We start from the raw sequence: 26,317 nt of genomic DNA on the forward strand, positions 1-26,317 counted from the left end.
AGGCAAGAGTATACAATGGAGTAAAAGCAGTCTCTTAATAAATGATGTTGAGAAATTAGACAGACACATGGAAAAAAATGAATCTAGACCACCAACTTACACCATTCACAGAAACAGACTCAAGATGGATAAAAGACTTAAATGTGATCACGAAACCATAAAAATCTTGGAAGAAAACATAGGCAGTAAATTCTCTGATATCTCTTGTACCAATATTTTTGCTGATATATCTCTATGGGCAAGTGAAATAAAGGAAAAAATAAACAAATGACACTATATCAAACTAAAAATATTTTGCACAGCAAAAGATACCATTAACAAAATAAAAAGACAAACCACACAATGGAAGAACATATTTGCTGATACATCTGATAACGGTTTAATAACCAAATATTATAAAGAACTTCTAAAACAATATATGGAAGGTAAATAACCCAATTAAAAAATAGGCAAAGGAACTGATTAGACACTTCTCCAAAGAGAACATACAGATGGCCAATAGGCATATAAAAAATGTTCATCAGAGATACCAAGATGGCAGCAGAGTAGGCAGACACACAGACTCCCAGCTCACACCACCAAACTGGATTACAAATTAATTTAGGAACAATCAGTGTGAAAAACCAACTTTGGACTACAAGAACAGGTTTCAAAAACCAAGGAGCAAAGAAGACACACTGAGCATGGTAGGGAGTGCAGGGCATGGTGGGAGATTCCCTGCTTCCAGGAGTGAAGTGTGTGTGGGGGTGAGTCTGAGACCCAGAAGAGCTCTCATTACAAGGAGAGGAGTAGAAAATATCGCTCACAGTCACTTGCCTGGGACCTGGGAACAAGGTGTGATGGGAGGGCTGGCTTGTCTTCCAAAAGGAAAGTGGGGAGAGAGAGAGACTGACAGTCAGGGTCAGAGGAATGCATGGGATGACCTGAGAAGCTGACTCATTCAGTGAGGAGGCGGCCATAGCTGAGGGAGGGGTTGACAGCACAAGCCTAAACTGTTCCGGGTGACCCACCTCCAGAAAGCTCTCCAGCTCCAATCAGTGCAACAAGACACAGCTAAAAACAGAAAGTGGGGAGGAGGGGCAGTAACTTGGGTCTCCATGGAGATCTGAGATACACCTCCCCCTACTGAAGCAGAGGAAGTACCTTGCCCCCTGGAGAGAAGCTGGCAGATCAAGCCTTCAGAGTCTCAGGTTACACCATCGCATTCCTGGATACAGTTTCAAATAAGCCCTCTGCTAAGATCAGTAAATAAGGTTACCATCGAGTTAAGAAAACCAAAAAGAAAACAAATCAAGACTTCAAAGTGGCTCTACTAGGTAAGGAGATCAAAACTGGAAGAAGCCTACAAGTCATACAGAGAATAATGGGTAGGCAGAGATGCATAAGTCATAGGCTTCAACAAGATAAGTCCTCAGAAAAAGTCCTGGACAAATTGGAAGTGATTAAATTACCAGATGCAGAGTATAAAATAATGATTGTTAGGATGCTTAAGGATCTCAAAGCTACAATGGATGGAATTAATAAACACCTCAATAAAGAAGTTGTAAGCATCAGAAAGGACACAGAAATCATAAAGAAGAACCAGACAGAAATGACACACACAGTATCAGAAATGAAGACTACATGAGAAGGATTTAAAAGGCTAGATGAAGCAGAGGATCGAATCAGTGACTTAGAGAACAAGATAAGTGAAAACACAGAAGCAGAAAAGCAAAAATAAAAGAGGATCAAAAAGTTCAAGAAAAAAAATATCCGAGAAAATCCTAAGAGTGCTCTGTGACAACATAAAGAAAAACAATATCCACATAATAGGGGTTCCTGAAGGAGAAGAGAAAGAACAAGGACTAGAGAAGCTCTTTGAAGAAATTATAGATGAAAATTTCCCTAAATTGATGCAGGAAAGAATCACACAACTTCAAGAAGCAGAGAGAACCCCATTAAAAAAGGATCCAAGGAGACCCACATCAAGACATATCATAATCAAAATAGCAAAGCTAAGAGATAAAGAAAGAATATTAAAAGCTGTAAGAGAAAAACTGTCAATCATCACAAAGGAGCACCCATAAGGATGACATCTGACTTTTCAACAGAAACACTTGAGGCTAGAAGGGATTGGCAAGAAATATTCAAAGTAATGCCGAACAAGAACCTACAACCAAGATTTCTTTTTCCAGCAAAACTAGCATTTAAAATTGAAGGAGAAATAAAAAGCTTCCTAGATAAAAAAAATTCAAGGAATTCATCACAACCAAACCAATGCTGCAAGAAATGTTAAAGGGCCTGCTGTAGACAGAACAAAGAGGGAAATATATATATGTATATGAAAAGGAATATAGATTTAAAGAAAAAATGGCAATAAACAAATACATATCAATAATAACTTTAAATGTAAATGGATTAAATGCTCCAATCAAAAGACATAGGGTAGCTGAATGGATTAGAAAATAGGACCTGTATATATGCTGTCTACAAGAGACCCACCTTAAAACAAAAGATACACATAGACTGAAAGTAAAAGGATGGAAAAAAAATATTTCATGCAAATGGAAATGAAAAAAAAAAACTGGGGTAGCAATACTTGTATCTGACAAAATAGACTTTAGAACAAAGACTATAGTAAGGGATAAAGCAGATCACTACATAATGATAAAGGGAACAATCCACCAGGAAGAGAAACCATAATAAAAATATATGCACCTACTATAGGAGCACCTAAATATATAAAGCAGATTTTGATGGACATAAAGGGAGAGATCAACAGTAATTATACCAGCAGTTCTCAACCTGTGGGTCACGACCCTGGCGGGGGTCGAATGACCAAAACACAGGGGTCACAATATTAAAGGATTTCAATACCCCACTAACATCAATGGATAGATCCTCAAGAAAGAAAATTAACAAAGAAACAGCAGAATTAAAGGACACACTGGATCAACTGGATTTAATAGATGTCTTCAGAACCTTTCACCCGAAAGCAGCAGAATATACATTCTTTTCAAGTGTGCATGGTACATTCTCTAGAATAGACCACATATTAGGGCATAAAACAAGTCTCAACAAATTTAAGAAGATTGAAACCATATTGGGCATCTTCTCTGATCACAATGGCATGAAACTAGAAGTTAACTACTATAGGAAAACTGAAAAACACTCAAACACTTGGAAACTAAACAGCACGTTATTAAAAAATGAATGGGTCAACAATGAGATCAAGAAAGAAATAAAAAATTTCCTTGAAACAAATAAAAATGAGCATACGACAACTCAAAATCTGTGGGACACAGCAAAAGCATTCCTGAAAGGGAAGTTCATAGCATTACAGACATTCCTTAAGAAGCTAGAAAAGGCTCAAATAAACAACTTAATCCTACAACTAAAAGAACTAGAAAAGGAACAGCAAGTAAAGCCTAGAGGAAGTAGAAGAAAGGAAATAATAAAGATCAGAGCAGAAATAAATGATATAGAGACTAAAAAAAATACAAAGGATCAATGAAACCAAGAGCAATACATGAAAAAAATCATACATCATGATCAAGTGGGATTTATTGTGGGGAGGCAAGGCTGGTATAATATTCACAAATCAATCCATGTGATTAATCTCATAAACAAAAGGAAGGACAGAAACTACATGATAATATCAATAAATGCAGAAAAATCATTCGATAAAATCCAGTACCCATTTATGATCAAAACTCTCAGCAAAGTGGGAATACAGGCAACATACCTCATTATGATAAAGGCTATCTATGACAGGCCCACAGCCATCATCATATTCAATGGGCAAAAGTTAAAAGCAATCCCCTTAAGATCAGGAACAAGGCAGGGGTGCCCCCATTCACCACTTTTATTCAATATACTTCTGCAAGTCCTAGCCACAGCAACCAGACAAGAAGAAGAAATAAAAGGTATCCAAATTGGAAAAGATAGAAGTAAAACTATCATTATTTGCTGATGATATGATACTGTACATAGAAAACCCTAAAGTTGCAGTAAAAAAACTACTAGACCTGGGAAAGGAATTCAGCAAGGTGTCATGATATAAAATTAATACTCAGAAATCAGAGGCATTCTTATACACCAACAATGATATATCTGAAAGAGAAATTAAGGAAACAATCCCCTTCACTATTGCAACAACAACAACAAAAATACCTAGGAGTAAATTTAACCAAGGAGGTTAAAGACTTGTACTCAGAAAATTAAAAAATATTGATAAAAGAAATCAAGGAAGATACAAACAAGTGGAAACATATACCGTGTTCATAGCTAGGAAGAATAAACATCATTAAAATGTCCATATTACCCAAAGCAATTTATAAATTCAATGCAATTCCTATTAAAATACCAAGGATATACCTCAAAGATATAGAACAAATATTACAAAAATTCATATGAACCAAAGAATAACACGAATAGCCTCAGCAATCTTGATAAAGAAGAATAAAGTGGTTGGTATCACACTATATACTACAAGGCCACTGTACTCAAACAGCTTGGTACTGGCATAGGAACAGGCATATAGATCAACAGAACAGAACAGAGAACCCAGAAATAAACCCACACATTTATGAACAATTGATATTTGACAAGGGTGGTAAGAGCATAAAATGGAATAAAGACAGCCTCTTCAACAAATGGTGTTGGGAAAATTGGACGGCTACCTGCAAAAAAACGAAACTAGACCTCCACTTACACCATTCACAAAAATAAACTCAAAATGGATAAAAGACTTAAATGTAAGTCATGAAACCATAAGCATCCTAGAGGAAAATATAGGCAATAAGCTCTCCGACATCAGTTGCAGCAATATATTTGCAGTTGCATCTCCATGTGCAAGGGAAATAAAGGACAGAATAAACAAATGAGACTATATCAAACTAAAAACCTTTGCACAGCTAAAGACAATATGAACAAAATAAAAAGGCAAACAACACAATGGGAGAACATATTTGACAGTATGTCTGGTAAGGGGTTAATAACCAAAATTTATAAAGAACTTGTAAAACTCAACACCAGGTAGATTAACAGTCCAATAAAAAAACATGTAAAAGAAATTAATAGACACTTCTCCAAAGAGAACATACAGATGGCCAATAGGCATATGAAAAAATGCTCAACGTCAATAATCATTAGAGAAAGCAAATTAAAACCACAATGAGATATCACCTCACACTTGTCAGAATGGTGCTCATCAACAAAACAACACAGAATAAATGCTGGTGAGGATGTGGAGAATAGGGAACCCTCCTGCACTGCTGGTGAGAATGCAGACTGGTGCAGCCACTGTGGAAAACAGTATGGAGATTCCTCAAAAAATTAAAAATCAAACTACCTTTTGACCCAGCCATCCCACTTTTGGGAATATATCCCCAAAACACCACATCAACGAGTTCAAAAGCAGAAATGCACCTCCTTGTATATGGCAGCATTGTTTACAATAGTCAAGATCTGGAAACAGCCCAAGTGTCCATCAGTGGACGAGTGTATTCAAAAGCTGTGGTACATATACACAATGGAATACTATGGGGCCATGAAAAAGAAGGAAATATTATTTTTTGCGACAATATGGATGGACCTGGAAACTATTATGTTAAGCGAAATAAACCACGCAGAGAAAGATAAATATCATATGACCTCACTCATCTGAGGAAATCGATGAACAATATGAACTGAGGAGCAGAATAGAGACAGAGGCAGGTTCAAAGGATCCAGAAGGAAAGTGGACAGAGGGAAAAGAGATGATAGGCTGATAGGATGGGATGAGAGCAGAAAAGTAAATCCTGGAGGGAAGTGGGGAGGTTACTATGGGGAGGAAGGTAGGTTTGGATGTACTGGGGAACACAGGGGAGGGGAGGATGTATTCGGGGGACACTAGAATCTATGTAAACACAATAAATTAATAAAAAAATTCGAGAAATAAACAATTTGTAAGTTTTAAATTGCAAAAAAAAATGTTCATCAATAACACTGAGGAGCAATTTTATTTTTCATTTTCTGTTGTGTGAGGTTTTAAAACTTTTTCTATATATTTCTGCATCGCTGATTCCAAATCTGAAATCCATTTTTTGGTGCATGCTCTAGTTTTTATGAAATTTTAATTTCTTTTTGTTACAGTCAATGGCATGCATTGGTTTTTAAATTGGAGTTAAAGGGCAATGACTCTTGGATTGAACATAACCACAAGGCAATTAATGTTTTACAAACATCACTTTTACATAATTGTAGTTGTTTTTAAATGTAAAAAATTATTATCTGATAAAAACATCCTCTTATTTTTTTTATTTTTTTTAAATTTTATTTATTCATTTTTTAGAGAGGAGAGAGAGACATAGAGGGAGAGAGAGACAGAGAGAGAGAAGGGGGGAGGAGCTGGAAGCATCAACTCCCATATGTGCCTTGACCAGGCAAGCCCAGGGCTTCGAACCAGCAACCTCAGTATTTCCAGGTCGACGCTTTATCCACTGCGCCACCACAGGTCAGGCAAAAACACCCTCTTATTTTGTTTTAAGATTGAATCATGGCTTCTTCGAGTAGGTATAAATGTAAGAATAGTCCTGACACCTTCTGTTACATATGTGGCTGTTACACACTTCAACGTCAAAGGCGCCATATTTCATCATTTGTGACACATGCATATATTGCCTATTTTCAAGTTCCCCTTGGAGATCAAGACAAGAATTGGGCTCCTCATATTGTGTGTCATAATTGTGAGGAAATGCTTTGTGACTGGACAAAAGGAAAACGCAAAGGAATGCCTTTTGGTATTCCCATCGTTTGGTATTCCCATCATAACAGCAGTGACTGTTATTTCTGTCTGATTTATACAAAGGGCATAGGCAAGAAAAAATGGCATATGATTGCATATCCTAATATTCCTTTAGCAATATGACCTATCCTACACTCTGAGACACTCCTAGTTCCAGTTTTCAATGGTTTTATTTCTTCTAAGGGCGAAGAAAGTGAACATGTTGATCAAGTGTATTTTGATAAGATGCATGAGGATATGGTTGTAGAAGCTAAAGTGTCTTCTTCTGATGCCAAGCAGTCATTAAACCCTCAGCAGTTTAGCCAATCTGAATTGAATGACTTAGTAAGAGATTTGGGCCTATCAAAGAAAGCAGCTGAGTTATTAGCCTCCAGGATTCAAGAAAAGAATGTACTTCATCGGTCAGCTAAAGTGTCCCATTTCTGGAAGCATGAACAAATTTTTGTAGACTTTTTTTCCAAAGCACTTTGTTTACTGTCGTAATATCAGTAGTCTTCTCAGCTAGCTAGGTGTTACCACTTACAGTCCAACAGAATGGTGGCTATTTCTTGACAGCTCTAAACAGAGTCTGAAATGTATTCTACACAGTGCTAATGTTTATGCAGTGGTTTCAATTGGTTATTCAACTCATCTTCAAGAAGATTATAATGACATAAAAATTGTCCTCGACTTTCTGAAGTATGAAGAACATAATTAGGTAATTTGTGTGGATCTTAAAATGGTCAATTTCCTGCTAGGACAACAGAGATGTTTCATGAAGTGTCCTTGCTTTCTGTGTTTGTGGAACAGCTGAGCTTGAGAGAAACACTGGACACAGAAGGAGTGGTCGAAACATGAAGCTCTGGAAGTAGGGATGCAAAATATTGTGAATGAACCTGTAGTTAATTGAGACAGGATCATTTCCCCCCCATTGCACATCAAACTTGGTTTAATGAAGAAGTTTGTTCAGGCTTTGAATAGAGAAAGTGAATACTTTCAACATATTATTTCTGCTTTTTCTGCCTTCTCTTTTGAGAAGATAAAAGCAGGTGTATTCGATGGACCTCAAATTTGAACCCTCATACATGACAAAAAATTTGCCAGGAAGATGAAGAAGGAGGAGAAAGCAGCATGGCAGTCTTTTGTGGCAGTTACGAAGAACTTCTTTGGCAACAAAAAAGCAGAATACTATGAATTTCTGGTTCAAAGCATGCTGTTGGCTTTTTGTATTAATATTCACTTCCTGAATAGTCACCTTGATAAGTTTCCCAAAATCTTGGAGCTGTTAGTGATGAGCAGGGAGAATGCTTTCTTCAAGATCTGAAGATGATGGAAGAGTGTTAGGAGGGGCGATGGGACAGAAATATAATGGCAGACTACTGCTGGAGCATCAAACAAGATTGTCCTCAACAAGTACACAAACGCAAGAGTTACAAATGCAAATTTTTATCTGAATAGAATTTAAATAAGTTTTGCATAAATTTTATGATTAAAACAAGTGTTTCAATAAGTTTTATTTCAAAATTGTAGATAAATTCTGATGCAATCATATCTTTTAGTGTATTAGTGTATTTACTGCATTACAGTGGTACCTTAAGATACGAAGTTAATTTGTTCTGTAACCAAGCTTGTAAGTCAGTCAACTCGTATATCAAACTGCCAATAATGGACCCGTGTGCCAATGCGACAACTAGCGGCAGCTTCCTGAATCACGAATCGTATCTTGGAATTTCATTTGATTTCGAACAAAAATATGGACCAAGTCACAGCTCATATTTAAAAAAATTTGCATGTTGGTCTGTTTGTATCTCAAGGTAGCACTGTATATAAATTATTATATTTTCACAAAGATGATGCCCAAGAAGACATTCTACTTCATTATGTTAAACTAAATGTTGAAAATTTTACAATAAGATGAAAACCTAAAATCTTCAATTGCAAAAAACTATAGCTTACACATAAAAACTAATGTCAGATTTAAGATCAGCACACTCGAATTAGGTAAGAACAAGTGTTTTTGTGAATGCAACAAAAATTTTGTTTTCCAGTGTAATCATCAGAGAAATGCAAATTAAAACCACAATGAGAAACCACTTCACACCTGTCAGAATCACTCTCATTAACAAATCAAGACACAAGTTCTGAAGAGGGTGTGGAGAAAAGGGAACCCTCCTGCGCTGCTGGTAGGAGTGCAGATTCATCCAGCCACTGTGGAAAACAGTATGGAGTTTCCTCAGAAAATTAAAAATGGAACTTCCCTTTGACCCAGCTATCCCATTTTTAGGGATATAGTCTAAGAATCCCAGAACAGTAATTCAAAAGAAAATATGCTTCCCTCATGTTTATTGCAGTGTTGTTTACAATAGCCAATATCTGGAAATAGCCCAAGTGTCCATCAATGGAGGAGTGGATAAAAAAGCTGCAGTATGCATACACAATGGAATACTATGCCATCATGTAAAAGAAGGAAATTTTACCTTTTGCAATGGCATGGATGAACCTAGAGATTATTATGTTAAATGAAATTAGCTTGGCAGAGAAAGACAAATATCATATGATCTCAGTTATATGTGGAATATGATAAACACGGTGAACTGAGGAACTGAATAGAGGTAGAGGCAGGGTCACGGGAAGCATAGACACAGCTGTCAGAAGGAAGGGGGATCAGAGGACACGATCAGGAAATTTGAAGGGGATTAGCAAATTTATATATATCATACATAACACATAGATACAGATGACAGGACAGCAAATTCCAAAGCGAAGTGAGGAGGGAGTAAAAAAGGGGGGGCAAAGGGGGTGTAATGAGGGGCACATTGTTGGAGGGTGAGGGTGTTCTATTGAGTGGGACACTAGAATCCATGTTAACACAATAAATTTAAATTTTTAATAAAAATAAATGGGGAGAGGGCCTGAATAGAGATTTCTAAGAGGACATACAAATGGCCAACTGATATATGAAAAGATGTTCATCTTCACTAGCTATTAGCAGAAAACAAATCAAAATTACAATGACATACCACCTCACACCTGTTAGATTGGCAATTATCAATAAGACATATAATAACAAGCATTGGACAGGCTGTGGAGAAAAAGGAACCTCATTCATTGCTGGTGGGAATAAATTAGTACAACCATTATGGAAGAAAGTATTGTGGTTTATCAAAAACTTAAGACTGCCCTCTACTGGTATCTACCCTAAAAACTCAAAAACATTGGTATATAAAGACACATATACCCCCATATTTATTGTGGCATTATTCACAGTGGCTAAGATATGGAAACAACCAAAGTGTCCCTCCATAGAGGATTGGATGAAAAAGATGTAGTACACATATACAATGGAATACTACTCAGCCATAAGAAATGATGACATATTGCCATATATGACAACATGGATTGACCTTGAGAACATTATACTGAGTTAAAAAGTAAATCAGAGAAAGCTAAGACTGTATGATTTCACACATAGGTCAGATATAAATCTGAAACTCATAGACATAGATGAAAGTGAAGTGGTTACTGGGATCTGGAGGGTATTGGGGAGGTTGCTCAGGGAAGGGTGGAAAGAGGGATAAATATATGGTGTTGGAAAATGATTTGACTTTGGGTGATGGGTATACAGCATAACTGACAGTTCAAATGTTTTAGTAATATTCACCTGAAACCTATGTACTCTTATTGATCAATGACACCCTGTTAAATTTAATTTTTTAAAATAAAATTAAAAAACAAAAATATAGAATGTGACCAATATATTTGCTAAATCAATGAATGGAAAATGATTATGATCTTTTACTAGTGATATTCATTGATTCTTTTCCTCTCCTTCAAGTTATCTGTTTTATTTTAGAAGTTGTTATGAATAAATGTCAGGAAAAGAATCTCAACTTTAGCTTTGCTTTGTCATTGAGTTCCTACATTCTTAACTATTTTGTGATGAGCCTGGGTAACTTTTTGGCTTTTACTACAAGTCATTCTTTATACTTTGCATACATTCTAAATAGGGGAACACTTAGATAATTCTGGTTTGTTTACTCAGGACCATGTCTGGACGAAGACTTCGGGAGGCAGTTAAAGCAGTAAGTTAAAAATGAAATAACATCTATGAATTTATATTTGATGGAGGGAAAAGAATTTTCTGTCCATGTGATCTAATACCTTTTAAATTAGTCTTTGCTAAAATAACTAGAGCTTTACACTTTGTGAAAGTATAGTTAAAGGTAAATATAAAATATAGGTGGTTTAAGAACAAAATAAAAAATATATGAGAACTATAGTTAGATCGAAAGTATTTTATTGGTATTTATGTATTAATTTAAAAATTAATGTTTTATGAATTAAATAGTAAATAAAGTACCTTAATATCTTAAAGTTTTAGCTAAATAAACCTCTAAAATTTAACACATACTGATAATTATGTATTTTTATCTATAATTATGATTTTCTTTATATTTAGGAATATTGTAAATGGTTCTAAAATGATGTAATCTTATTACTTGAACCTTGAAGTAACTACTGTCAATAGCTAGTAACCTCTCATTATGCTTTTTTAGGAAATTGGTAAAATATTTTATTAAAAAGAAGATTCTCCATCTGTAAATTCAGTCATTAAAATGTTCACAGATCCACTGACTTGTCCAACTATAGTGCAGAGTTATGGCTCTAACTTCTATCAAGGACTCTTTGATACTTCAGCATTACAAGGAAGTTTTTTTTTTGTTTTTTTTTTTGTATTTTTCTGAAGCTGGAAACGGGGAGAGACAGTCAGACAGACTCCCGCATGCGCCCGACCGGGATCCACCCGGCACGCCCACCAGGGGGCGACGCTCTGCCCACCAGGGGGCGATGCTCTGCCCTTCCGGGGCGTCACTTTGCTGCCACCAGAGCCACTCTAGCGCCTGGGGCAGGGGCTAAGGAGCCATCCCCAGCGCCCAGGCCATCTTTGCTCCAATGGAGCCTTGGCTGCGGGAGGGGAAGAGAGAGACAGAGAGGAAGGAGGGGGGCGGGGTGGAGAAGCAAATGGGCACTTCTCCCATGTGCCCTGGCCGGGAATCGAACCCTGGTCCCCCGCACACCAGGCCGACCCTCTACCGCTGAGCCAACCGGCCAGGGCCTGCAAGGAAGTTTTGATCATTAGGAAGAGTATTGTTAAGAGAGACATCTTACACTAATGATTCTTATCTATGATTGTATATTAAGTGTAAATAGAATTATAATATACTTTAAGGTAAAGAGTAATTTTACTGGGCTCTACCTCCCCCTCTCCCAGGAATTTGCAACTTATGGGATGCAGAATATGACTGTTGTTATTTCGGGTCTATGCAATGTGTATACACATTACGTTACTACCTATGAAGAATACCAGGTAAAGTAAAAAGTTTTTGTCATTTAAGTGAAATACACCTTGGCCAAGACTATTGTATCAAATACTGGTTTTGTTTCTAGACTTAATAATGCTTTTGAGAGATGATTTTGTTTTAGGACAGGTAAGAAAATGATAATACACAGGTTATATTTGGTAGTTCTAGGTTTATGATTTACAAGTTCAGGTTAGAAATCTGGTCTTACTGACTTTCACTTTTCCTGAAATAAACTATTTTGTCAGAAGTACTGGTAATAAGTCTGGATTGTGTGCTTCTGGTGCCTTAAGCTTCCATAGAACCTGGGAAAACTCCCACTAATAGCTACTATTTATTGAATGCACTAGCTAAACACCTTGCAGATGTGATCTTAACTAATCCTTTCAATAAGCCTTGGAGCAGAGTGTTATTAGTAGTATACCCATGGTGTAGTGTCATGGAGGCAATGATTACTCGAATACAACATGGTGTGCACCGAGGGACCTAGGGGACACTGCCTCACAATCCCCTATACAGTTTTTATTAGTCAGCCCTAACCCTCAGTTCTTATGGATATTTACTGATACACACACATAGAAGCAGAGATGAGAATGAGGAAATCAGGAAGGGGACTTCTTTAGAGCAGACAAAAGGGTAAGGAAAGTAAGTAACTTACTATTACATCTACCCTATTAATGAACCAGAACTGCTGATTCTCTCCTTATTGTGCCGTGTTCAGCATGGTACTGTGTGCAGTACTTTCTGTCAGCGATGCTCTGTGGCTTTTGCCTCAGGACACTGAACTCTGTCCCTGTTCTATGTTCCTATTTAGGGCCTCTACATCCCCCCCCTTTTTAGTTTGTGCTTTCTAATAGGGGTTCAAGTCTTCAATAGGTTAGGGAGGACATTTTTCTACAGGTGTTGGTAGTTGCAGTGGAAGATGAAGGGCAGACATGAAGAGAAACAAGAGAAGCAGGTTTTTAGGGGCCACAGGTATGCCTGTATTTTGCAAAACTCATTCAGCATGCCACATTAGACACTTTAAAGTGCCCTAGGTGATGTCAGGTGCTCCCTGAGGGCTTGAGAGCAAGTTAGGTCTTCTATTTTTAGGGTTTGTTTCTGGAGGTAGACTCACTATCAGCTTCTAAATATCTGGAATGGGACTCCTTCCTAGGGGTTAATGCCAATTCACAATAAGGTTTCATGTTCCTCACTGGTATCAAAAGATGACCTGTTGATGACAAAATTGCAACATATCCTCGCCCCCAAGTAAGCTATTCGACCAGACTCTGACACTCAGGGGCAACTAATACATCCTGGTACAATATGAGAGGCTTAGGCTGTTGCTTGGCTAGTATAAGTCCAGATAAGGAAATGTTTAAAAAATTAAGAGTAAGAACATCCTTGTACAATTGTTCGTATTTTATTTTTTTTTATTAAGTGAAAGACAGTAGGCAGAGACAAACTCCTGCATGCTCCCTGACCAGGATCCACTTGGCAAGCTCCTTCCAGGTGTTGCTCTACCCAGTTGGGCCACTGTTCTGTTGCTCGACAATTGAACTATTTTAGTGCCTGAGGCTGAGGCCAAGGCCATGGAGCCATCCTCAGTGCCTGGGCCCAGCTTTGCTTGAGCCATTCAAACCATAGCTGTGGAAGGGGAAGAGAGAGAGATAAAGAGGGGGAGGTGTGAAGAAGCAGATGGTCGCTTTTCCTGTGTGCCCTGATCAGGAATTGAACCTGAAACTTCCACATGCTGGGCTGATGCTCTACCACTGAACTAACTGGCCAGGGCCTTATACAATTGTTTTTTGAGGTGAGTGTCTCCTCCTGATCCTCCCCTTTTTTTGTGCAGTTGATGCTTAAAAAGGCCATTGGTTCTTTCTGCAATACGTATAAGTTTGGGTGAATTCCTCAAGCTCCCAAGGCCCCAAATAATGTCCCAAGGTTTATTTCTATTTTCCTTTTAAATGTTACTCCATACCTTATACCTTTTGTCATTAAAACTGTATAATTTCTTTCCAATTACTCAGAAATTTCAATTTCCCAAAACCTTAACTTTCAGTGGGGATTAAGTTAGTAATTAGCAATTTTAGATTGATACTTTTATGAACATTTTTCATGACCTTTAGAAACATATTTTTTCATTGGCAAAACAACTTATATTTTCAAAAGATACAACAGAAATAACAGGAACCTTTTATAAACCCAGGCAAAACACACATATTTTCTGTTAAAAACTTTAAAAGACATTAATTAAATTAAACTAGTAGTAATATCAAATGCTTTTCTAGACCACCTGGTTAAGAAAACATTAGGAATAGTTTTATATTTTACAGTATTATTAATGATTTCAGAGAAAGCAAGACTTTTTATTTGTCCTTTGCAGCCTTCCAGGATGACTGAAGAAAAGGGAGGGGATGGGCTACTGAGCTGCTTGGATTTTAAAGGTGCCCCCCCACCTTTTCTCCTTTACATTGAGGTTGTGTTATGACTCTTCCCATTTTTACAGCCTGCATAGGATCCAGAGAGTTGTTAATTATCATGTTGTTCTCAGGATTACAGTAGTTCCCAGGTCTCCAGGAGAAGGCTTTATGATATTTAAATAACCTGGTTTCTCTCTCTCTCTTTTTTTATTTTATTTATTTATTTATTTTAGTTTTACTGTCTGGAAAGGGGAGTGAGATCTTTTCCCCACTTTGAATTATTAATTTATTTTTTTTCTCAGTAGAATCTTTACTATGAACAGCATAAAAACTGGTATGTAACATAATAACCATATTATAAATAAAGACAAAGTTCAAACAAAAAGGCATTTATAAACCAGATCTTCTAGAAGGAGAAATTGAGACACTAGTCTTTCCAGGGGTCATCAAACTTTTTATAAAAACCACCCACTTTTGCAGTGCTGGTCAACCTGGTCCCTACTGCCCACTAGTGGGCGGTCCAGCTTTCATGGTGGGCCAATCGCAGCGCTGTTTGGTTGCACGGTAGGGACCAGGTTGACCAGCACTGCAAAAGTGGGCAGTTTTTATAAAAAGTTTGAAGACCCCTGCAACCTTATTTTACATTAACCAGTACTGTGAATGACCTTTACAAGGTCTAGGTGGGATAAAACCCAAGTGGTGGAGGCAGAGGACTTTTAGTACACATAGAATAGTAAAAATTTCAGACAGACAGACGGATAAATGAGACAGACAAGAGCTTTCAAACTAAAACGGACTCCTCTTGTTTCACAGACCTGTGTACAATTTAACATGCAAACAAGACAATTACAGTACAAAGACACAGACAGGACACATAAATAAAACCCAATTAAACCTAATAGCAGAGGTGCTACTTGGCTTTTAACTCTGAAGGCAATGAACACAGAGTGCAGCAATTAGTATGGCAAGACATTACAGAGTGCAAAAAAACGCCAAACGAATTTAGGATCCAAAATTCCATTCTATTTAAGTTTAAATGAGTGCTCCTTACATCTTTCAATTTTAAAGCAACAATGCCCAGAGCATTTAAATGCAGGAATAAAACTATTTTATTTTATTCAATATCAGAGCTGGCATTTCCAATTTTTGCATGCAAGAATTTAAGCCTCAAAAGGGTCACATCTTGACTATCCAAAGTTGATATCATTTTATAGATTTATCAACAGAGGTCAATCAGTTAACCAGAATTTACCCTAGGGCGCTATCTTTAGGAATGGATGGTGTGTTACTCATTCTGTTACAATATCAGACAAAAACTGAAACAGAAACCAAAATCACACAAACCAGAGAGGGATCTCTAACCTGTTATGCAATATTGCAACCTGGGATTTCAGCATGCAACCAGACCAGGAAGACACCTGCCTGATTTCAGTCAGGGCATTTTGTGACAGGGGATGCTAGAGGGTGAAATCAATTGAACTTCCCCAAGTAAATACACACTTAGCAGCTGTTTAGGAAGTATTGTAGTCAGATCCTCCAGGATCCCCTACTCTAGGGATAATTTCAAGGCAAAAAATAGGGAAGAAACAAAATGATAGTTCAAAGGGCTGAAGCCAAAACATTCAAGAAAATCAGAAAAGTTCAGGATCCAGTCTCGTTTCTGAAATTCATACCTGTGTGTTAATGGATTTTACTGAAATATGATTTTTCTCCCTAAAATTACTCTTAGATTTTTTTAAAAATCAAATGAATATTATCCTAGTTACAATATTAAGTCCAGTTTTAATTTGGTCTGATAATTTGTGTAAACACAACAAGAATAGCAATTGATTATACTGAATTTTTACAATCTGCTTTGCTGGAACTTTATAATAAATTTTCAGATTGAATTTTAATTTGCCCCTCAGGGCACACACGAAAGCCAAGCTACACAGTTGCCATTAGGCTCTGCCTGCAGTCTTTCTGAAAATGTCCTTCTTTGTCCCCATTAAAATATGTCCGTGGTCCTAATGTGGCAGCCAAGACTTGGGCCTTGTGTATTTCTGTCCCGACATTTTGACATGCTGTAATCATTTCTTCTCCATTAGGGTACTGTCCCTGAATAGAGCCAGTACATTTTGGCAATCAGTGTTTGTGTCTACATTCAGATTCTCTACAGCTTGTGTCTGAGCTTCATTCTGGTGTTCTTGTAACCAGACACTTTACTGAGCAGTGGTGGATACTGCTTTCACTAACCCCTTCCAGTCCCACGGGGCCATTTCATATCCTATGCCAACTGCCTCAATCATTCCCCTGCTAAATATACATTGTGCCCCATTTTTAGTGATACTTTCCCTGAATTCTTTAAAGACCCTGAAAGGAAGACTCTCCTGTTACACAGGCTGCCCTTGTGTTCTTAATATGGGGAAAACCTGAACAAATTCTCCATCTTTTTTGAAGCCTTCCCTTAGAAACTTTTCAACTTTACCTTCATATGGAGGTGGGAGTGGGAGAATTGTATCCAGAGTGAGGTTTTGGGGAGGTGGCCAGTGAGTTTGGGGCTCATCAGGAGGGGGAATCTGATGACTTCTGCCCTGAATAGGGTTTAGTGCCAATTGACAATGATTCCTTGTTATTGTACAGTCACCAGCTCTAATGATTTACAGAGCCAGCTCCCCATCTGCTCCCAGACTTCAATGTCTAGGCTCCCTGATTTCGGATATCAAGGATGCTGTTGATGCACTACAATAAGCTGCTTTGTGAGTTGCCTCTCAGTGATCTTACATCCCACACTCAGAGGAGGCCATGAAGTTTGAGCTTATGGTTGTATTGCTCTGGGATCAGGGAATTCCTCATGATTGTAAGGGGAAAGAAATGGGGAAAAAGAGGGGAAAAATGGAGAGTCCCCTGTTCTGAAACTTAGTTGACCTCACTACAGATGTTTGGAGGCTATTCCTCCATCCTCTGTGTCCCACTTAAGTGGGATGTGTTGGATGTCCTTTCGCTTTTCTGGGCTTGGCTGGTTGTTTCATAACAAACAGTGACTATTTGGAGATCGCATGGAGTGCACTGAGGAACTAGGGGAGACCGCCCTCACATCCCCTATACATATTTCATGAGGTGGCCCCGACCCTCAGTTCCTATGGTATTTACTGATACACACAAATAGAAGCAGAGATGAGAATGAGGAAGTCAGTAAGGGGAACTTCTTTAGAACAGACAAAATGGTAAAGGAAGTAGCTTACTTTTGATATATCTACCCCACCTATTGATTAGCCAGAATTGCTGATTCTATCCCTGTTGTGCTGTGTTCAGCATGGTACTGTGTGCAGTACTTTCTGTCAGTGATGTCCTGTGGCTTTTGCCTCAGGGCACTGAACTCTGTCCCTGTTCTATGTTCCTATTCAGGGCCTCTACAGCGTAGATGAAGAAACAAGAGTCTCAGAGAATTAGGGAAGTTGCTGGCTGGTTGCGTTTCTTTGTTGACAAATAGTACAGAAAGTAGTCCATGTTCTTTTTAACAATGGTAGTTAAAAACATGAGAACAATATTGAGTCCTACAATTAATGCTTTCTAATATACCTGCAGTCCATACTAGGCTTGTAGTCTACTCTTTGGTCAATGTTCAGTGATACCAGCAGTGGAATCTAATCTGTGCTCTCTGTTGACCTTATTAAATGTCCCTGCCTTCTAGGAAATTCTGCTGAATAAAGGTTTTTTAATTGGTGTAAACTTGGATGGAAATAATTTTTCATTTATTCATTTTTGAATTTATCTCTATTTAGTATTTAGCATTTCCTCTAATTATGAATGTGGATGATAAATGACAATAATATTAGCACTATCTCTGACTTCATTACCAATAGGAACCACAGGTATTTTTCAGATCACACAGAGTTATTTCAGATCTGGAAATACTTTTTACTCTCATCACTATTTTAAAATCACAGTAGTTATTAAATTGACTACTAGATCTTGTTATTCAATAAGGAAGCACAAACATTATTACTCTATCACAAAATTGGTTTATTATTTGATTCATGTATTTCAGTCTAATCAGTTTCCTCTGTCAATTCATGCATTATATTTTATGTATTTATAAATATTAATTTGAGAGAGGTTCATAGGCTCAACAGATGTTTATAGAACAAAAAAGGTTAGGACTCCTCTTAGCTTGTCTCTTAGTTCAGGAACATGCTCCAGCAAGGATTAGTATAAGTTAATTAGGTAATTAATTCAACAGATATGTGTTGTTGAATTCAACAGATATGTTGTTGAACAGTACTAGCCACTATCTATCTGGGCATAACAATGAATAAGAACCTGCCCCTGTACTGAAGAATGCTAGAATTTATGGTCTGGCAAAAGAGAAGAAAACATGATTATGATTCTGTGAAAGGGATGCACAATGTGGTGTGAAAAAAGAAAAAGTACCAATCTAGGATAAGTATTTGAGTATGGGGAATGGCAGATTTTTCTGAAGATGTAACATCTGAGTTCTTAAGAATGAGTGAGGGCTAATTAGGCAAATTCTAGTTATGGAAAGTATTTCACATTAAGGGAGCTATGTATGCAAAGGTCCAGAGGAGTAGAATTGGTACATTTAAGAGGCCATTATTAGTTGAGTTCCATGGAAAAAGCATGATGGGGGTAGGGAGACGGGCTAGAGTGAAAAGTAAGGGATAGTTGAAGCCTTTTATGCTTTGCGACAAGAGCTTTGACTCAATAAGCAAGGGTTGGGGGAACTGCAGTAGAATTCAGAGAAAGGAATGCTCTGGTCGAATTTGTGATTTAGGAAGGTCACTAGGATGGCAGTGCAGAAAATGAGATCAAAGGGCAAGTGTGGAGACAGAACTGATTAAGAAGCTATTGTTATGATTGAGGTGAAAGGTAAAGGTTTGATCCTTTGAAAGGTAAAGACAATAGAGAGAGAGGAAAATGAAATAATTAAAGAGATTTTAAGGAATGATGAGTTGGAGACTCATAGGACATAGGATGGGGGAGAGAGAGGACCCTGACAATGGCCAGCTATTCCTGGCATGGGAGATGGGAAGGTTGGCACTTGCTGAGCTGAAGAGCATTACAGGGAGAGCTGGCTCATGTGGAGTGATGAGCTCCATTTTTCATGACCTTGAGGCTCCTTTGAAACAACCAAGGGCTTAGAACTCAAGTAAAAAGAGATTATTTAGTTCTATTTCATAGTTCTATGATGCGTTAATGTTTTTTTTTGGTTTTTTTTTTTCCTGATAATATCATTAACAACTCAATTTATCGAGGAGTTATTAAGACTGTCATTTCTCATTATTTTTCTCCTGCTCTATTCCTTGGGAGAAAACACTTATATTTCAAGTACTTAAAATAGACATAAGTTCAGGAACTAGTACCAGCTTTCGGATGAAATGGACTGATAGTCCAAACGGCATAAGCCAGGAGAACCCACTGCCTTTAACAAGTAGTTGATGGGAGTCATGTACTGTAGCTGGTGAGTGAAAATGCCCACCCTCCTTTGTCATAATTAATCTTAAGTTGGGCCTGACCAGGCGGTGGCGCAGTGGATAGAGCATCAGACTGGGATGCCGAGGACCCAGGTTCGAGACCCCAAGGTTGCCAGTTTGAGTGCGGGCTCATCTGGTTTGAGCAAAATTTCATCAGCTTGGACCCAAGGTCGCTGGCTTGAGCAAGGGGTTACTTGGTCTGCTGAAGGCCCGCAGTCAAGGCACATATGAGAGAGCAATCAATGAACAACTAAGGTGTTGCTATGAAAAACTGGTGATTGATGCTTCTGATCTCTCTTTGTTCCTGCCTGTCTGTCCCTATTTGTCTCTGTAAAAATATATATATAAAATAATCTTAAATTAGTCCAATTTCAATTATGTGAGATATCCAAGCACTACCCCTCACCTAAGGTGTGTCACCTCTGTCAGTGGGTTGAGATATGCAGAATGGTGTGCAACATGGCTCTGCCTTTCCTACAGGTTCAGCGGTATGAGGCGGCATCTACAATTTATGGACCACACACTCTGTCTGCTTACATTCAGCTCTTCAGAGTCCTTGCTAAGGCCATTGCTACGGTAATCAAAAATTGTATGCATGGGTTTCTCAGGGGTGCGAGAGACAGAGGGAAGCAAAAAGAACCTTAGCTGTGAGTGTTCAGTTATTTTGAAAACCTTGATATTTAAAGATATATATATATATATATATATAAAACCATGAGGTATTCTCAAGAAATGAAACAGTTAGTACATTTAAATTGAATAAATGCTTTTTGGTGGTAGAGCTTTTTTCATATATTATCTCATATTATCCTCACAATCATCATGTGAAGTATGGAAGTGTCACTTTTCCTCCATTTTTCAGGTGAGCAAATAGGTTCAGAGATGATAGGTGATCAAGCTTATTATACCTAAAAGCAGGAGTTGAACCAGCATTCTCTAATCCTGGCCAGCTTCTCTCTGGTCACTTTAAGAGTTGAACAGGCCATAAATCCTGAGATGCCCATTTTCGATGTTACAACACCTCTGAAATTAGGTTGCATCTTCCAATCAGAGGAATTTTCTAGTTATAATTGGTAGCATGATTTTACTTTCTTTGTGTATCAAATAATAATAGTTGATATAGTCAATAGAGTCTAAAATTTGGTGCAGTACAACAGTACCTGGGAATAAACATATACATTATCTCTACCTAAAAAATGCACACCTAAGCAAGTTTACCTAAAGGAACTCCACTTGTGAAAATCTTTCCTTTGTAAAGCGTTATTTATGAAGATGTACTCTGGTGTCAGATTATTAGTCAACAAGTAGGGTGAAGAGTTAAAGTAATCAACTATTATATAATGCAATATAAGCCCCAATAAGGCTGTGGAACAATTATGGCATAGCAAAGATAATAAAGGCCTTTCAAAGAGAGAGCTTGGATATATTAAATTGAAACAAATCAAACTGCTGTTTCTGTAGGCTTGAACAGTTGAATATTGGCAATTTAATATGCTTCCACCTAATTATTTGCTTGTGTATTTGAAGTTTCAAGACAAGGTATTCAGGATATAGTTTAATTACCTGGCTATTGTTTAATCATAATGGTCTTAATCTTAGGTTTGCTATTTTTGTTCAAAGTAGAACTATGTGCCCCAACAGGGATCCACCCAGCAAACCCACTAGGGGGTGATGCTCTGTCCATCTAGGTCATTGCTCCATTGTTTAGTAACTGAGCTCTTCTTAGCACCTGAGGTGGAGGCTATGGATCCATCCTCAGCATGCCCAGGGCCAATTTGCTCTAATTGAGCCATGGTTGCAGGAGAGGAGAGAGAGAGAGAGAGAGAGAGAGAGAGAGAGAGAGAGAGAGAGAGAGAGAAGGAGAGACAGAAGTGAGAGGGGCAATGGTGGAGAAGCAGATGGGCACTTCTCCTATGTGCCCTGACTGGAAATTGAACCTGAGACATCTACATGCCAGACTGACACTACCACTGAACCAACTAGCCAAACCCTTTTATTTTTCATCATAGAAGCTGTAACTATTTGTAGAACATTCAGATTATACAGGAAAATATAAACGTATAACACATTCCTAGAGAGAACCTGTGTTTAACTTTCATTGCAATCATCAGATCATAGCTCTTCTCATGGAAATAGATTATCCAAATTTTATAATGATATTTAGGAAGAAATGCATGAATCATTTTATGGAAATTTATTTCACAATTTTATGGTATGTATGTAAGACTAGCTATGTAATCTTGAAAAACTATTGAGCATCTCCAAGCTTATATTCTCATTTGTAAAATGGGAATGATAGTATATTATATGGCTATTGTAAAGATTAAATATATAAAGTGATTATGAAAGTAAATTAAATACATATGAAGGGCTATTTAAAAATTGAGGTTAGCATTTTGATGACGTTATTAAAGGTGGCACATTTTGTGAAAAACACAGATTAAACTAGTCAGGATATAGACTGATCTTAACTTTTAAATTTAAAATTATTTTTATTATATTCTTTAACCCTTTGAGTAGTACAAATGTTCATGTATGTCCTCGTGCCTCCTGACCATCCAGGCATGAGATAACAAAAATTTTTATTTTAAAAATGTGAACGGCAACATAAAAAAAGGCAAATGTATGTTCTTCTTGTTTCCATAAATGGGTTATCAAACATGATTTTAAGTTAATAAAACTGTAACTAATTTCATTTTCTGAAAAACAAAACAAAACACAAAACCTCACTCCCAGGGGTCAGCGAGCATGAAAAAACTCAGTACTCAGCCCTGGCCGGTTGGCTCAGCGGTAGAGCGTAGGCCTAGCGTGCGGAGGACCCGGGTTCGATTCCCGGCCAGGGCACACAGGAGAAGCGCCCATTTGCTTCTCCACCCCTCCACCGCGCTTTCCTCTCTGTCTCTCTCTTCCCCTCCCGCAGCCAAGGCTCCATTGGAACAAAGATGGCCTGGGCGCTGGGGATGGCTCTGTGGCCTCTGCCTCAGGCGCTAGAGTGGCTCTGGTCGCGACATGGCGATGCCCAGGATGGGCAGAGCATCGCCCCCTGGTGGGCAGAGCGTCACCCCTGGTGGGCGTGCCGGGTGGATCCCGGTCGGGCGCATGCGGGAGTCTGTCTGACTGTCTCTCCCTGTTTCCAGCTTCAGAAAAATGAAAAAAAAAGAAAAAGAAAAAAAAAAAACCTCAGTACTCAAAGGGTTAATCAGTATAAAATAGGATTTAAAAGAAAAACTTGGTACTGATTCTGAATAAGAAAGGCTCAACACTTTTCAAAAAATTAGAAGAATAATTACAGTGTCATGTTACGCAGTCTTATTATGTGTTAGGATACTGTTCAAAGTCACACATTAAAAAAAAATGTCCTAGTACCTAAAGCTGTGTAGCATGCTTTCAAGCTTATACTCTGATCACTGAGCTATACTGTCTAAGGGAATTAAAGTGTTGTTTATGACCAAAACTTTCTTCTAGTGACTAACGTTATAAATTATGCACATCTAGGCTCCCATTTTAGCTAGGTTCCCCTCTCATTTTGTTAAAGTAGTTAGCTGTTGGAGGGAGGGAGGAACACCTTTAATTAAAGGTATTTCTGGAGGTGGGGAACTTGTGAAAGCATCTTTGATTTTATGTTGTGCGCTCCTTAAGCAAATGTTTTCTGTTTTAGGACACAGTAGCCAATCTGAGCAGAGGTCCAGAGCCTCCATTTTTCAAACAACTGATAATCCCATTAATTCCTAATATTGTGGATAGAGCACCAATAGGCAAGAATTTTGGGGATGTTCTGCAGCCATTGAATCCTACATACAGAGTGGTAAGATTCACAAAGAGATCTTGGAATGCTTCAGAGAAGCCTGTGTTTCAGGGTGGGGTGGAGGGGAGGGGAAGAATGTTGTTAAATGGCACCATCTGACTCTAATGATGCTGTAGATAATCAACTGTTAGCAACAATAATTTTGGTAATTGTGTTTATCTCTGCAGAGGCTCTGCAAACATGATAATAGGGAAATAATTATTTTTTCAGGTGGTAATTATGTAAAATTGGATTTCTAAAATCCTAATTATTCTTTTTCTTCTTAAATGGTCATAGAATCATTCATTAGAGTTCAGAAAAATTGTCTCTTACATCAAGAATAGAAAAAGTATATATAAATCAGGATTTATACCACTAATATTTCATATTAACTGTCCCTCAACTTATATATAATATGTCATTCAATTTTGCTAAATTATATATTAGTTCTAATAGTTTTTTGGGGGGAGGGGTGAAGTCCTTAAAAATTTCTGCATATAATATCATGTCATCTGCAAATAAAAGTAGGCTTTATTATTCCTTTTTGGTTTTCTTTCTGCATGCTTTTAATTGTTTCCCTTCATTGCACTGGCTAGAATATCCAAAAAACAATATTGAATAGATGTTCTTGTCTTGTTTTTATCCTTGGAGGAAAAGTGTTCAGTCATTAAGTGTGATTTTTTTTAAAGGATTTTTAGGATGTCTGTAAGTTTCCTTCTGTTCCTAGTTTGTTGAGAGTTTTTGTAGAGTGGATGTTGGATTTTTTTTTCCAGATGCTTTTCTGTGTCAACTGAGATGATCATATGATTTCTGTCTTTCATTCTATTAATATGGTGTATTATATTAGTTGACTTTCAGATATTAAATATTCATTACTTATGATATATAATTGTTTTTGCATGTTGTTGAATTTGGTTTGGTAATATTTTGCTAAAGTTTTGTATTCATCTCCACGAAGAGACTCTTTTCATGTGTTGATTTTGTTTGTCTTTGGTATCAGGGTAACACTAGTCTCAAGGAATGACTGAGGAAACGTTCCCTCCTAGAGTTTCTGAAATGTGTGTAGATGACTGGTATCATCTGTTCTTTAAATGTTTGATGAGATTTTTCAGCAAAGCCATATTGACCTGGGCTTTTCTTTATGACAAAATTTTAAATTAAATTAATTCATTTTCTTAAGTTAGGATAGACCTATTCAGATTTTCTATTGTCTTTAAGTATCTGTATCTTGGAGATAAGTACAAACTCATCTTTCTAAGAATTTGCATCTCTCAGGAATTAGCCACTTACTTATAAGTTGTTTCAATTTGTTGAGACAAATTTGTTCATAATATTCCCTTATAATTCTTTTAATGTCTTTAGAGTCAATAATGATGTCCCCTCTTTCTTCCTAATTTTGGTAACTTGTACCTTCAAAGAACTTTAGCTTCATTGTTTGTATCTGTTGTTTTTTGTTTTCTATTTCATTGATTTTTACTCTAGTGTTTTATATCCTTCATCCTGACTGCTCTGACTTTATTTTATTCTTTTTCTCATTCTTAAGGTAGAAGCCTGTTATTTTTATGTTTTAGTGTACCTTTTCATTCCTCTGTTGATTTTTTTTTGTTTTTACTATATATATTTAGGTTTTTTTTTTTTCTTCCCTAGTAGTTGTTTCAGGGATTTGAAAAGAAAAAAGAACTGTTTCTCTTCTCAATATTCTACTCTCAATACTTTGAACAACAGATGTGTGGAGGTTTTCCCCATACCAAGCAATCATCCTATTCTCTGTGAATACCAGCGTGGTGTCCTACAATACAATTCAGTTCTGATTATCTACTTGGGGTTGGGACCCACAGGTTGAGAGCTCAGTCTCATAAGACTGCACCCCTCTCCCTATTTCAGACACCAGTGGCAAATTCAAGTTGTCACCTGTGCTGCTGACTGACTGGCTATAAATTGGACCTCTATGAGTGCAATAATTTGCTAGAACGGCTTACAGAACTCAGGAAAACAGTTTACTTACTCAATTACCAGTTTATTATATATAAAAGGATAAAATGCAGGGGCAGCCAGATGGAAGAGATACAGAGGTAAGGTATGTGGGAAGAAACACAGAGCTTTTGTGTCCTCTTCAGCCGTGCCACTCTTCCAGCCTCTTCATGTACTCACCAACCTGGAAACTCTCCGAACCCCATACCTTAGAGATTTTTAAGGAGACTTGATAATGTAGGCAAAATGGATTAAATCATTGGCCATTAGCCATTCACTCAGCCTTCAGCCCCTTTTCCCTCCCTGAAGATCAGGGTGTTGAAGTTGAAAGTTCTGAATAATACTTATAGTTATTGTTTTATACAATCTTATGCCTTTTAAAAGAGTTAAGAGAAGATATGGAAATATATCTTTTTATAATATTATTTATTTACCTACATATTGACCAGTTTTTGTGCTCCTTATTTCTTTGATGAATTTGAATTAATTTGTAACATTATTTCCTTTCAGCTTAGAGGATTTCCTTTAGTGTTTCTTTGTAAGACAGTTTACTAACAAGAAATTCTTTCAGTCTTTGT

The 26,317-nt window shown here is 37.4% G+C and overlaps 1 protein-coding gene across 3 annotated transcripts in view; it reads left to right on the top strand.

The window, feature by feature from the left end:
- Positions 1-26,317, top strand: part of ASAH2 (N-acylsphingosine amidohydrolase 2) — a 142,307-nt gene that overhangs the window by 105,570 nt on the left and 10,420 nt on the right. For 2 of the 3 annotated variants that reach the window (XM_066244175.1, XM_066244173.1), the window contains 4 exons: positions 10,788-10,827; positions 12,018-12,113; positions 20,465-20,560; positions 23,643-23,789. In XM_066244175.1, the coding sequence (XP_066100272.1) occupies positions 10,788-10,827; positions 12,018-12,113; positions 20,465-20,560; positions 23,643-23,789 (379 nt within the window). Of the gene's footprint in view, positions 1-10,787; positions 10,828-12,017; positions 12,114-20,464; positions 20,561-23,642; positions 23,790-26,317 lie in introns of those variants that run through there. The other variant, XM_066244176.1, reaches the window with a different exon arrangement.

The sequence above is a fragment of the Saccopteryx bilineata genome, chromosome 9 (genome assembly GCF_036850765.1).
Source record: "Saccopteryx bilineata isolate mSacBil1 chromosome 9, mSacBil1_pri_phased_curated, whole genome shotgun sequence".
NCBI classification, from domain to species: Eukaryota; Metazoa; Chordata; class Mammalia; order Chiroptera; family Emballonuridae; genus Saccopteryx; species Saccopteryx bilineata.